The sequence below is a fragment of the Ictalurus punctatus genome, chromosome 6, assembly GCF_001660625.3.
Source record: "Ictalurus punctatus breed USDA103 chromosome 6, Coco_2.0, whole genome shotgun sequence".
Classification (NCBI taxonomy): domain Eukaryota; kingdom Metazoa; phylum Chordata; class Actinopteri; order Siluriformes; family Ictaluridae; genus Ictalurus; species Ictalurus punctatus.
The window spans coordinates 31,106,146-31,118,370 of record NC_030421.2 but is presented as its reverse complement, the minus strand read 5'-3'; the positions used below and the strand labels follow the sequence as shown (position 1 = coordinate 31,118,370).

Here is a 12,225-nt window from a genome sequence, read left to right as displayed (position 1 = left end):
TGTCCTTCATCTCCATGGTGCACGTCTTGAATGGAGTGCTTATTCATGTCCAATACATGCATGTCCGACCACCCTTTTCTTTCCCTACTGCATCAGTCATTCGATTCTGATTATCTCGTACTGTAAGTATAACCGGATCTTTACGTTTACGGCATTTCGGCAGACGCCCTCATCCAGAGCGACGTACATTTATCTCATTCGCGCAACCGAGCAGTTAAGGCTCGAGGGCCTTGCTCGAGGGCCTAGCAGTGACAGCTTGGCAGTGCCGGGATCTGAACTCACGACCTCCCGATCAGTAATTCAACGTATTAACCGCCGAGCCACCGCCGCCATCTTGGTTCTGAAAGAGTGACCCGACGGGCGAATTAGGGACAAAACCAGGTTTACGGTCATGTAGGTGAAGCCGTACTGCATGGTTTGATATCGGCTAACGGAGACACACTAGAGACAGTCTCCCCTTTAACAGGAAAAGGTCATAGCAGAAGCTTTGAGAGGAACAAAATCATCCATCTCCTTAATACTCTCTCTGTCTCTCTCTCTCTGTCTGTCTGTCTCTCTCTCTCTCTCTCTCTCTCTCTCTCTAGGATGCTGGGGGAGGGGAGAGTAGTGGAGGAATGGCTTTCAGAATTCAAGGTGAGTCGTTCTTCTTCTCAGTTTCTCATCCTTCACTTTATTTCATTCCCCTCCAGAGATGGGCGATAATGGTCAAAATAAAACAAAAACAAAACCCATATGCTCACCATAGACGTTTCAACAATACGTGATTACGCATCGCACGCTAGGTTTGCTAGCAACACGGCAGAAAAACAAAAGCGCAACAGGAAGCAGATTGTATTACCCAATCAAATGCGTACGATCCCTACAGAAAGGCGTGTTGTGAGAGGATTTATCGGATCATATATTGGACCGCGGTATCGCTCCGCTCAGTCCCACTCCTCCCTCCACTCTTTCTACACAGCCGTGTTGAGTTCTCGATCCCGATTGTTTCGGCGCTATCGAATCGTTTTGCTATAGCGGCAGCTTCGACGGACGTTTAACGGTTTTAAGTTTTCAGTAACTCGAGAAGCTGCAAAGGAGAGACGGGAACGGATTCGTTTTGCAGACATTCCGCGTCGTCGGACGGAACCGCACCTGGATAAAAAGGAACGCTGAGTCATTCTTTAATGAATGTCACGTTGTAATTGTCGACGGATCACTGCGGCGTAAGAGGAACGGACGACTTTGGGACATGCTGATATCGGAGAATAATTAACAGTAACTCGTTGCGCATCGATTGTCGCCGCGTCGTTAATTATTTCCCTGTAGCAGCGTGCCCCTGGGTGCTTCATTCCGGAATTCTTTTCGTCGTAGCTGTATTATGAACGTGTAGTAAATGATATGTGGTTGTGTAAGGGTTATCAGTAATCTGCACATTTCATAAACTGAACAAATCTCAGCGCTGTGTGTGTGTGTGTGTGTGTGTGTGTGTGTGTGTGTGTGTGTGTGTGTGTGTGTGTGTGTGTGTGTGTGCTTGGATGTCATTATGATTTGTGAAATGAATGGAGCACTAAGTGCTAGACTGTTGAAGCCCACACACACACACACACACACACACACACACACACACACACACACACACACACACAGAGGGAAAGAGAGAGAACAGAACTGAATGGTCCAGTAAAGAGCAGGTGGTAACTGAAGGAGTGTGTACTCCAGTCATCTGGTGAAGACAGGATGGAACAGCCGTTGCCTTGAGAAACCCAAAGTGTTCTTAACTGTCTGACTGCGCTTTCTGTCTGACTGCGCTTTCTGTCTGACTGCGCTTTCTGTCTGACTGCGCTTTCTGTCTGACTGCGCTTTCTACTTCTGACTACACCTAGAAAACAATGAAACCATGGCAGCTGCAATAGAAATGTGCTGTCAGAGCTAATAGTATCTCCTCGTATGTTTTTCCTCTTAATTCCTCTTACTCTCTCTCTTTCTCGCGCTCTCTCTCTCTCTCTTTTCTCTTTATATTTCCAAAGCTTGCGTACTAATCATGTTCTCTTTCTCTCTGCATCAGACACTACCCGAGTCTCAATTCTCCAGCTACGCGAGCTCTCTCTATCGGAAGAAGAATCTGGTTCCGGCCCTCTACAGAGTCATCCAGGACCCGCACAGTGAGGTGAGAGAAGACACTGGATCGCTTAACTGTGCCTCTGAGTTGGTCCTGGAGATTTAAACTCCCAAACCTCCATTAGGTTAACGCTTAAAATGCTACAACTGGCGGAGAGGTTAACCTGTGTGTATGGTTTCTTTGTATTTTTGTTGTGTTTTTTTTTTTTTTTTTTTTTTTTTTTAATGTAGCTTTTGGAACCAGTGTGCAATCAGCTGTTTGAGCTGTACCGAAACTCAGATGCCCGCCTGCGGCGCTTCACCCTGCAGTTCCTGCCTGAGCTGGTGTGGGTTTACCTGCGATTCACAGCCAGCAGGGAGCGCCAGATCAACGGCTGCATCGAGGCTCTGCTGCTGGGGATCTACAACCTGGTGGGTAGGGATGGATGAAGGGACGGATGAATGGGAGGACGCGGTGGTCGTTTAGCGGAACTCAAGTGGATGAACGGTCGGCAGTAAGGGATCAAATGGATAAATAGACGTGTGAAGGAACGAGTGTTAGAGGAGGCGTATAGTCGGATCGTCGGATGGAGAAGGCGGCAGAGGGTCGCAGACGGAGAGATAGGAGTCGGTCATGGGCGGGTGGATTGACGGCGGGTTCGAATTCCATCGCCTGTTTCTTAAAAGTGGTTTCAGTGAGGAGTTGAATTCAGCCACCTCAAATAGTACAGATCAGAGAAACCTGCAGGAGCATGCTGAGTATTTCCGAAACTGCCGATCTCCGGGGATTTTCATGCGGAACAATCTCTAGAGTTTAGACAGAACGTTGCAGAAAGCACCGCGCGAGCAGTAGGGTTGCAACGGTATGAGATTTTCGTGGTGCGATAACCATCTCCGAGAATTTCACAGTATGGCACTATTATTATTATTATTATTATTATTATTATTATTATTATTATTATCATCATCGGTTACAGTGACCCTTAAAGAAATGAAAAGAAGCGGGGTTGAAAAATGCTTTATCATAATTGAATGTATATAAAAGGAAAAAATCCTTTTGAAAAGAAATCAAATAAATAAGAATCCTCCCGTTTGAACACAAGGAATTAGGAGGGGAAAAGGAGCAGGGCCTGCTGTGGCTTTGTTTGGAGCTATTTTCAATGGTGAAATAGAACAAAAACAGACGATTGAGTCTAAAATGCAAGCCACTTAATATTAACTTATTGTTTATATGTTAGCAGAGCATGTTTAACTACTGCATGAAAAATAACATCCGCTGTGTGAGCTTTTAAAATAATGTCCTATGATTATTAACATACACTGTACGAGCACAGATAGCGCAGCCGGACTGCTTCTGTCTGTACCTTTGACTCTCTCTCTCTCTCTCTCTCACACACACTCACACTCACACACACACACACAGATCAGGGTCAGGTGCCATGTTTCAATCCACTTATTTCGATGCGGATTCTGAGATATCGCATAAATGTAAATAATAAACGCTGGGTGGAAACACCAGGTGCGCATCAAAAAACGTCTTGTGACTTTGCCTCATCAAATAATGTGGTTGGTGAATTGGCTGATTATATAAATTGTTATATAATGACCCTAGTGAGCAGTGATGAGTGAGGTCAGAGGCACCGGTAACTCCAATTTTGTTCGTTTGTTGTTGTTGTTTTTTTTTGTTTTGTTTTGTTTTTTGTTTTTTTGTTTTTTAACACCAGGGGTGCCAATAATTCTGGCTCTGACTATTAAAAATGCAGTGATAAAATGAATTTAAGCAGTCAATCTGAATTAAGTGTAGTGTAAACAGCCCAAAGGTTGAAGCACACTTCCAAAAGTTGTCTTGTTTTGTTAGTTATACTAAAACAATGCAGGTTTGTCGGACTATATTTCTCAAAGAATTTAAAAATAAGTACCGGTAAGTAACGTATTGAGGGCGCACGGTGGCTTAATGGTTAGCACGTTCGCCTCACACCTCCAGGGTCGGGGGTCCGATTCCCAACACAGCCTGTGTGTGCGGAGTTTGCGTGTTCTCCCCGTGCTGCGGGGGTTTCCTCCGGGTACTCCGGTTTCCTCCCCCGGTCCAAAGACATGCACGGTAGGCTGATTGGATGCCCAAAGTGTCCGTAGTGTATGAACGGGTGTGTGATTGTGCCCTGCGATGGACCGGCACCCTGTCCAGGGTGTACCCCGCCGTGTTCCCCGTGCTCCCTGGGATAGGCTCCGGGTTCCCCGCGACCCTGTAGGATAAGCGGTATAGAAGATGGCTGGATGGAAGTAAAGTATTACTGGTTATTTTATTTATTTATTTTTTTAATTGGCCTTGTTTAATTCCTGCCCCTAGTCAGACACCTTGCTGTTTGTGCGTAATCCAGGTTAGCTCCTGACTAATCCCTGCAGGGGTGTGAACTCTCATTCAGAGTCGTAAATGACTGCGTTAGATCATTTAGTGTTGATCAATATCCATCTCAGTGTAACTCATTATGATCAGCAGGAAATGTCACCGCTGTAGACGGATGGTGTAGTGTGTGTGAGTGTGTGTGTGTTGTGGATGGGATGCAGGAGATTTCAGAGCGGTTTGGCATCACTGCAAGAGCAGACTTGTCTCATTATCATTAGCATGCTAACACTGTGAGGCAGCGTTCGAGGACACACATGAGTCATGATGGGAGAGTGTGTGTGTGTGTGTGTGTATACAGGAACACCCTTCATACACACACATCCTCAGGGATGGATTATGTATGCTAACCAAAGTGCACACGCGTAGTATTGCATCCGTTCAGTTATATAAGTGGTCACGTGCTACATTCGAATCGGCGAATGCAGCTTTACCGAGCGTTAGAAAGCGTTTACGCTGGAGACTCCTCCTAGTATATTCGCTAGATAACACTATCCCAAAAACACATCCAGAACCAGCGTACTGTATATAGTGATGGTTGCTTATAAAGCCAAACATTTTGACCGATTTCAGTTAAATATCAGTTCAACCAATAAGTTTCATAATTTACAGTCGTGCTCATAAGTTTACGGACGCGATGCGGAACCTGTTCATGTCAGTGCTAACTTTAAAAACGCTTAACATGTTGATCTATGTTAATAATTATATAATAATAATAATAAGAAGAAGAAGAAGAAGGATGTTGAATATTGCATTTTGTGTTTTATTTAGTCCTGCCCTGAATAATCTATTTCTCATAACAGATGTTTACATAGAAGCCCACAAGACACAATAATAACTGAATTTACACAAAGAGCAGTTAAACTGCCCACTGTTCTTCAGAAAAAAAATCCTCCAGGTCCTGCACGTTCTTTACTTTTCCAGCATCTTCTGTATATTTGCAACAGCGGCTATATGATCCGCCGAGGGCGACCGGGGGACTCGTACACGACTATTACAAAAGGTGCAAACGTTCGCTGATGCTCAAGAAGGCAAGACGATACATTAAGAGCTAGGGGGGTGTAAACTTTTGAACAGAATGATCAGTGTAAATTATTTTGTCTGTTTCTAGGAAACATGTAAGTATCTTATGTAGGCTCTGAAGGGTAGTACTATATGAAAAAAATAAGATCTTTAAACAAAATCTTGTTCCATTTTTTTTTTAAATAATTATGAACATTTTGGAGATTCTGTAAAATTATCACCTCAACTGTGTACAGTTTTCATGGAGCTGCCTCTTCCACCAGGGAAAAAAACAATTTTGTTTGTTTCGTTTTTTCTCCCTGCCTTCTAGGACTTTCTTGTTATTAGTTTTGGCACCTCTGCTTGTTACAGTGCCCTCCACTAATATTGGCACCCTTGGTAAATATGAACAAAGAAGGCTGTGAAAAATATCTTCGTTTAAGCTTTTGATCACACAACACAGGTTTATGGAAAAAAATAAATCCTTGTGAAATATATGCGTGCCACGATTATTGGCACACCTATGAATTCATATGAGAAAAATATATTTGAAGTATACTCCCATTGTTTTTTTTTTTTGTTTTTGTTTTTGTTTTTTTTAGTACATGTGGAGACTAGGAACAGGAAATTGTTCAACCATGACTTCCTGTTTCACAGGGGTATAAATATGAGGTAATACATAGGCCAAATTCCCTTAGTCATTCATAACAATGGGTGAGAGTAAGGAATATAGCTGTGATGTGCGGCAAAAGGTTGTTGAGCTTCACGAAATGGAAAGCGGATATGAGAAAATAGCACAAGCATTGAAAATGTGCATTTCCACCATCAGGGCAATAATGAAGAAGTTCCAGTTCCAGAAATGTTATGAATCAAAAGGGAATTGGACGTGTGTGTATATCGTCTCAACGCACTGTGAAGAGGACGGTTCGAGTGACCAGAAAATCTCCGAGGATCACAGCTGGAGAACTGCAGAAGTTAGTTGTGTCTTGGGGTCAGAAAGTCTCCAAAACTACAATCTGAAATCACCGACATCACCACGTTGTTTGTAAGGGTCTCAAGAAAAAAGCCTCTACTCTCCTCCAAAAACAGACTCAAGTGTCTTCAGTTTGCCAGACACTACTGGACCTTCAGATGGATTAGGTTCTATGGTACCTCATGCCCACGGGTAAATATGGTGGTGGTTCTTTTAATGTTTTGGGGCTGTTTTTCTTCCAGAAGATCTGGACATTTTGTTAGGATACATACAAATATCAACAGATATTAAATGAAAACCTGACTGCCTCTGTCAGAACGCTTAAAACGGGCCGTGGTCGGATCTTCCAGCAGGACAATGATACAAAACGTCATCAAAATCAACACAGAAATGGTTTACTGACCACAAAATCAAGCTCCTGCCATGACCATCCCAGTCCCCTGACCTGAACCCCATAGAACACCTGTGGGGTGAACTGAAGAGGAGAGTCCACCAGCATGGACCTCGAAATGTGAAGGATCTGGAGAGATTCTGTACGGAAGAACGCTCTCAGATCCCTCGCCATGTGTTCTCCAACCTCATCAGGCGTTATAGGAGAAGACTCCGAGCTGTTATCTTGGCAAAGGGAGGAAGCACAAAGTACTGACTTAAAGGGTGCCAATAATTGTTGCACACCTATATTTAACAAAGATATTTTTTTGTGTTTTGTTTGTAACTGTTTGATATCATGAGAGAGTTCAAATGGTTAAAAAATAAAGACAATTTCTTACAGCCTTCTTTGCTCACGTTTACCAAGGGTGCCAATAGTAGTATATATAATATTGGCACCCTTATATATATTATATATATAATATTAGGAGGGCGCTGTATATACTGTACCTGGAGGAACTTGTTATAAATGTAAGGTGGATGGTCAGTTGCATTTTTCTCTGATGAAATGCATTTGTTTCATGTTGCAGGAGATTGTAGACAAAGAGGGAAACAGCAAGCTGCTGTCCTTTACCATTCCTTCACTGTCTAAGCCATCTATATATCACGAGGTAAGGGTGTGTGTGTGTGTGTGTGTGTGTCTCTTTTTGTGCATGTGTGTGTTTTCAGTGTGTATGCAGTGCTGGCATGAATGCTGTTGGCGGTTCTTGTTTACCAGCTCTCGCTCTCCCTAACGAAGTTCTCATGTGTGAGAGTGAGCAAAGTGGATCGAGACGCTGTAATGCGTTCTCACGCTGGATATCCGCAAACGCGGCCGAGAGAGTGACGCACGATTTCATTCCTGCCTTCACGCTGTCAGTTTTCATAACAGCAGGCTGAGCACTCCCCAGGACTCGGTCACGTTCGGTGCGTGAGCGTGTGAGCGTGCGAGCGTGCGTGCGTGCGCGTGGGCGTTCAGCAACAGCTGATCCGAGCTCCTGCTCTTCCAAAGAAGTGCCTGTGCTTTTCACGCACGTCAGAAATGGCGCACTGGAGCATGGAGATGCTGTACAGTGACCAGAAATCATACCATGATTTTTACAGATCTTACCATGCAGTCGGATTGATTGTTCGATTAGTGCTTTGAGCATCAGTGCTAGCTTGATTACTGCACAGCAAGAGTTTCCTTTAAATCCGTTAGAAAGAGTGAAGTCTGTTCCCTGCCGAAGACATGAACGAAGGTGATTTATTTATTTATTTATTTATTTATTTTTCAATTGCTGTGTCATTCTTTTGGCCTACGAAGTTATTAGGTTGACTTAGGAAGTCAGAACAATTCTTAGTACGCCAAATACCGAGACACTAAGTCATTAGTTTGACTTGGTATCCTGTTATTGTGATTTAATATCTCCTTATGCTGACTTACTAAGGCGTTATTTTAACTCGGTATCTCGTTATATCGACGTACAAAATAAGGCCATCGTTTCGACTTAGTCGCTTTTAACTTCAGAACAATCAGTGCGTTTACATGGACAACAGTAATACATAATAAAATGAATTCAAATGAGTTCAAATTAATAATTAATGAGAGAACAGAATGACAAACCGCTCCAAGTGGAGAATTATTCAAGGCTAAAGAAGAATTCTTGAGGGCTACAGCCCCGAACGCCCAGGCCAGGTTACGCCCCTGACCGTCCTCATACTATATATTATACACACCGTTTAATGTTGTAATTTTGTATCGGATGGAATGTTCATTAAGCAAAACCAAGTTTGTTTGAAGGTAAAGAAATGACCTATATTTTGTGCGGGAACCCTGAGTTTCGTTTCGTTTTCTCTCCGGTGTAATCGACACACTCTTGGCGAATGCAGTTTTGTTAACAAACACGTGGAGCATCTGCTCCCAGCTGTAGATTCGGCCTGCGGCGAGTAACTGATGCAGCGCCGTGCTTTGGCTTGTGTGTGACTAATTCACTGCAAGTAATTACAAGCATGAGATCCCTCAATCTCAGCACTTCCTCACAAGGTTACTGCAAGGGGAGTGTGTGTGTGTGGGTGTGTGTGTGTGTGTGTATGTGTATATATATATATATTTATGTATATGTGTGTCACTCAGATGAGGACGGGTTCCCTTTTGAGTCCGGTTCCTCTCAAGATTTCTTCCTCATGTCGTCTCGTCTCTGACTTGCTCATTAGGCGCATGGACAGATATCCCGCTGGTGTCTACCACGTCAAACCTGTTGTCCCGAATACCCGTCCTGGCGGGTTTTAGGACTTTGGGTTCTTTCTAAATGTCATACACAGATTCATTTCTAATGATGTAGCGATGATCCTGAAATAGTTTGAACAGTTTCGTGGTCACGAATTACATACAGTATTAGTCAGTCTGTACAGGAGTTCGCGGAGGTTTTTTTTTTTTTTTTTTGCGCGATCGTTGCGGCCAAAAATACCGGACTTTGCTGCGTTTTTTTTTTTTTTTTTTTTCAAAATTCGCGATGCGACTTGCAGAGGTTGTTGTGGCGGTTATTTTGTCGAGGAAGACTACTTGAATCGGTGAAAATGCATGAGACCTGTTAGCTGTACTCCTGTTCGACACAGGTGAATCAAAGAGGTTGCGAATGTGCGTTGCGATGACATCAGATGATGCGTCTTGGCCCGAATCTGCTGAAAATTGCGAGCGCTGGTGGTTTAATAGAGTATTGTTCAGGGATGGTTCATTTTTTTTTAAATGCATTTATTTATTTGTTTGCTTTATTTATCGATCGAGTTATTTCTTTTTAATGCGTGTCCCCTCAGCCCTCCAGTCTCGGTTCCATGGCACTGACAGAGGGAGCTCTAAGTCAGCATGATCTAATCAGAGTGGTTTACAGCGGCCTGCATCCCCAGAGAGAGACCTTCACCGCTCAAAACAGGTAACACACGTGTGCTATTTTTAGTCCAGTCCATAGTTGCCTCCCTAGGGACGGACACACAGACACACACACACACACAGCGCACCTGGCCCTCATAAATATCACACATCGACCTTCGCTTAGAGATGTCCCACTTGTCTGGAACAGATTCGTGTGTCAATATAATTGCATATCAGATGATTTGAAGTATTTGGGTCCCTACTTTTCCTATATATATATATATATATATATATATATATATATATATATATATATATATATATATATATATATATATATATATATATAAAATCAGCCGATTTTTCACGCTATCGCTCGGTAGTTTAAAAACATCTGACGGTCAGGGCCGATTATATCCTGTCAATCAAAAGAGGGCAGGAAAACGCATCGTCTCGTGCCGTGTGTAAAGATGATGTTTCTCGTGTGGAATGCCGACAAAACTGCAGTTTGTAATCTCTGTAATCTGCGCACTGATGAAATTTTACACCGGACGCTGCAGCAGTGAAGCGGGAGTTTCGGCGTCCGAGTCATTTTTGTTTGTTTGTTTGTTTGTTTGTTTGTTTTTAATAAATTCAGCTGGTCGCGCTGAATTAAATCGCCAGTAATATAATAGAATTTCAGGACAAACCGAGGGATACAGCCTGGCTTTACGGATGTTTACTATTTATTTCACACCGCATTCACGACATGCGCAGACCACTTGGTTCAACTACTAATCAAACGCAACAGTTCCGTATTTTATCTACAACATTTTAAGAGCGAACAGCCCAGATGATCTGAAGATGAAGTTTACGACATCTGTGCACACCCGAGCGTGTATCTTGTATTTTGTAGTGTTTATCGCATGAATAATCGAGTCTGAACTCTGCCCCATTCCATCTATATTCATCACTGATTTTCTGCAGGTTTTTTTTTTTTTTCCCTTTAAGGCCCGTTTTTATCCCGATATCCGTATTCTTGACCGCTTGCGTTTAATCCCCGCCATCGGGGATTTCTCGAAGTTTTTTTCTACCACTAGAAATCATTATGAAGTCGGTGTGAAGTAAGTATACGCCATTATACGTCTGTTGAAGGAAATGAGTGGCACTGACCGTATTGGACATTGCAGATTGTGTATACATTGGTCTTATGTAAATGGTCTGACTTAAATAGCGCTTTTTCCTAAAGCGCTTTACACTGTGTCTCATTCACACACTCGCACACCGATGGTAGCAGAGCTGCCACGCGACGCGCTAACTTGCCGTCGACACTTCGGTACGTGGAGTCACGTGGGCCGGGAATCGAACCGCCGACCCTACGATTAGCGAACACCCCGCTCTACCACCTGAGCCACAGCCGCCCAGTCTCGTGTCTTTGTGTGTGTGCTTCCATCGCAAAAATAGAACCACTAGTTCCAGACAGTTCCTTTGATTAACCCGTGCTGAGTTAAAGCGGAGCTAGAGTGTGCTTTACGTCCCCTGAATATATGAGACGTTGTAGTTTTCTGCGAGGAGACGTTTATTTAGCGTTTGTGGGAGGAGACGGTGCTTTGTCCAGCATCCATGCTTTGTCACTCGGGGGTAAAGTTGTCTTGTATTAACACACACAACTCCCACAAACCGTACACACATTCTTCCTGAATCATATTGCAAATTGAACACTTCCCATAATTCTCACCGTGTAAGCAATATAGTTCGTGTAAACGCACGTGTGTGTGTGTGTGAGAATCATTCGGTAACACTACACACTTCCTGCCGAAGCAAAGAGTTTGCCAAGCACTCTTGCTCAACAGACCGGCTGTGAGGTGATCGCTGTTCCTCTTCTTTCTCAGGTTCGAGGTGCTGTGTTTCCTCATGCTGTGCTACAACTCAGCCATGGTGTACATGCCCTCCTCGTCATACCAGGCCGTGTGCCGCATGAGCTCACGGTAAGAAGTGCTGGCATCACACAGCGGCGGTCACACACAGATAAACGAGGTTTAATATACTGCTATGGTCAAGATTCAGGCTTGGACACAACGGGATGTTGAGTGATGATCAATAGAACGCGCACACACACACACACACACACACACACACACACACACATCCTCAGCTGGACTAGAATAAGGTTCGACAGTCAGCCGATAGTGAATTTTACTGACGACCAAGTTGCGTAGTACCTGCCAATAACCGGTTAAATCAACAACGATAATTTAAAAGAAAAAAATTGATACCGAATGAAAAAAAAAAAAACAGTGTTTAAAATATTTCTGAATTTCATTACAAAAATAAACCGTACTGACTGTACCCTTAAAATATACTGTACTTTTTTACATGAATTAAATATATATATAAATTAATATAAACTATTAATAAATATTAAAGTTAAAAAAAAGGATGAACATCAAAACTGAGCTGAAAAGTAACATTCCAAATAACATACAAATGGAGACATCAGGAATCAAAAACACTTCAAATAACACAACAAAGTTT

General features: G+C 43.0%; 1 protein-coding gene across 4 annotated transcripts in view; it reads left to right on the top strand.

Annotated features, from left to right (window-relative positions):
• Positions 1–12,225, top strand: part of LOC108266709 (hyccin 2) — a 72,888-nt gene that overhangs the window by 40,444 nt on the left and 20,219 nt on the right. For 3 of the 4 annotated variants that reach the window (XM_017470372.3, XM_017470369.3, XM_017470373.3), the window contains 6 exons: positions 585–633; positions 2,045–2,146; positions 2,329–2,508; positions 7,412–7,492; positions 9,657–9,772; positions 11,583–11,678. In XM_017470372.3, the coding sequence (XP_017325861.1) occupies positions 586–633; positions 2,045–2,146; positions 2,329–2,508; positions 7,412–7,492; positions 9,657–9,772; positions 11,583–11,678 (623 nt within the window). In that variant the 5' untranslated portion in view covers position 585. Of the gene's footprint in view, positions 1–584; positions 634–2,044; positions 2,147–2,328; positions 2,940–7,411; positions 7,493–9,656; positions 9,773–11,582; positions 11,679–12,225 lie in introns of those variants that run through there. The other variant, XM_047155858.2, reaches the window with a different exon arrangement.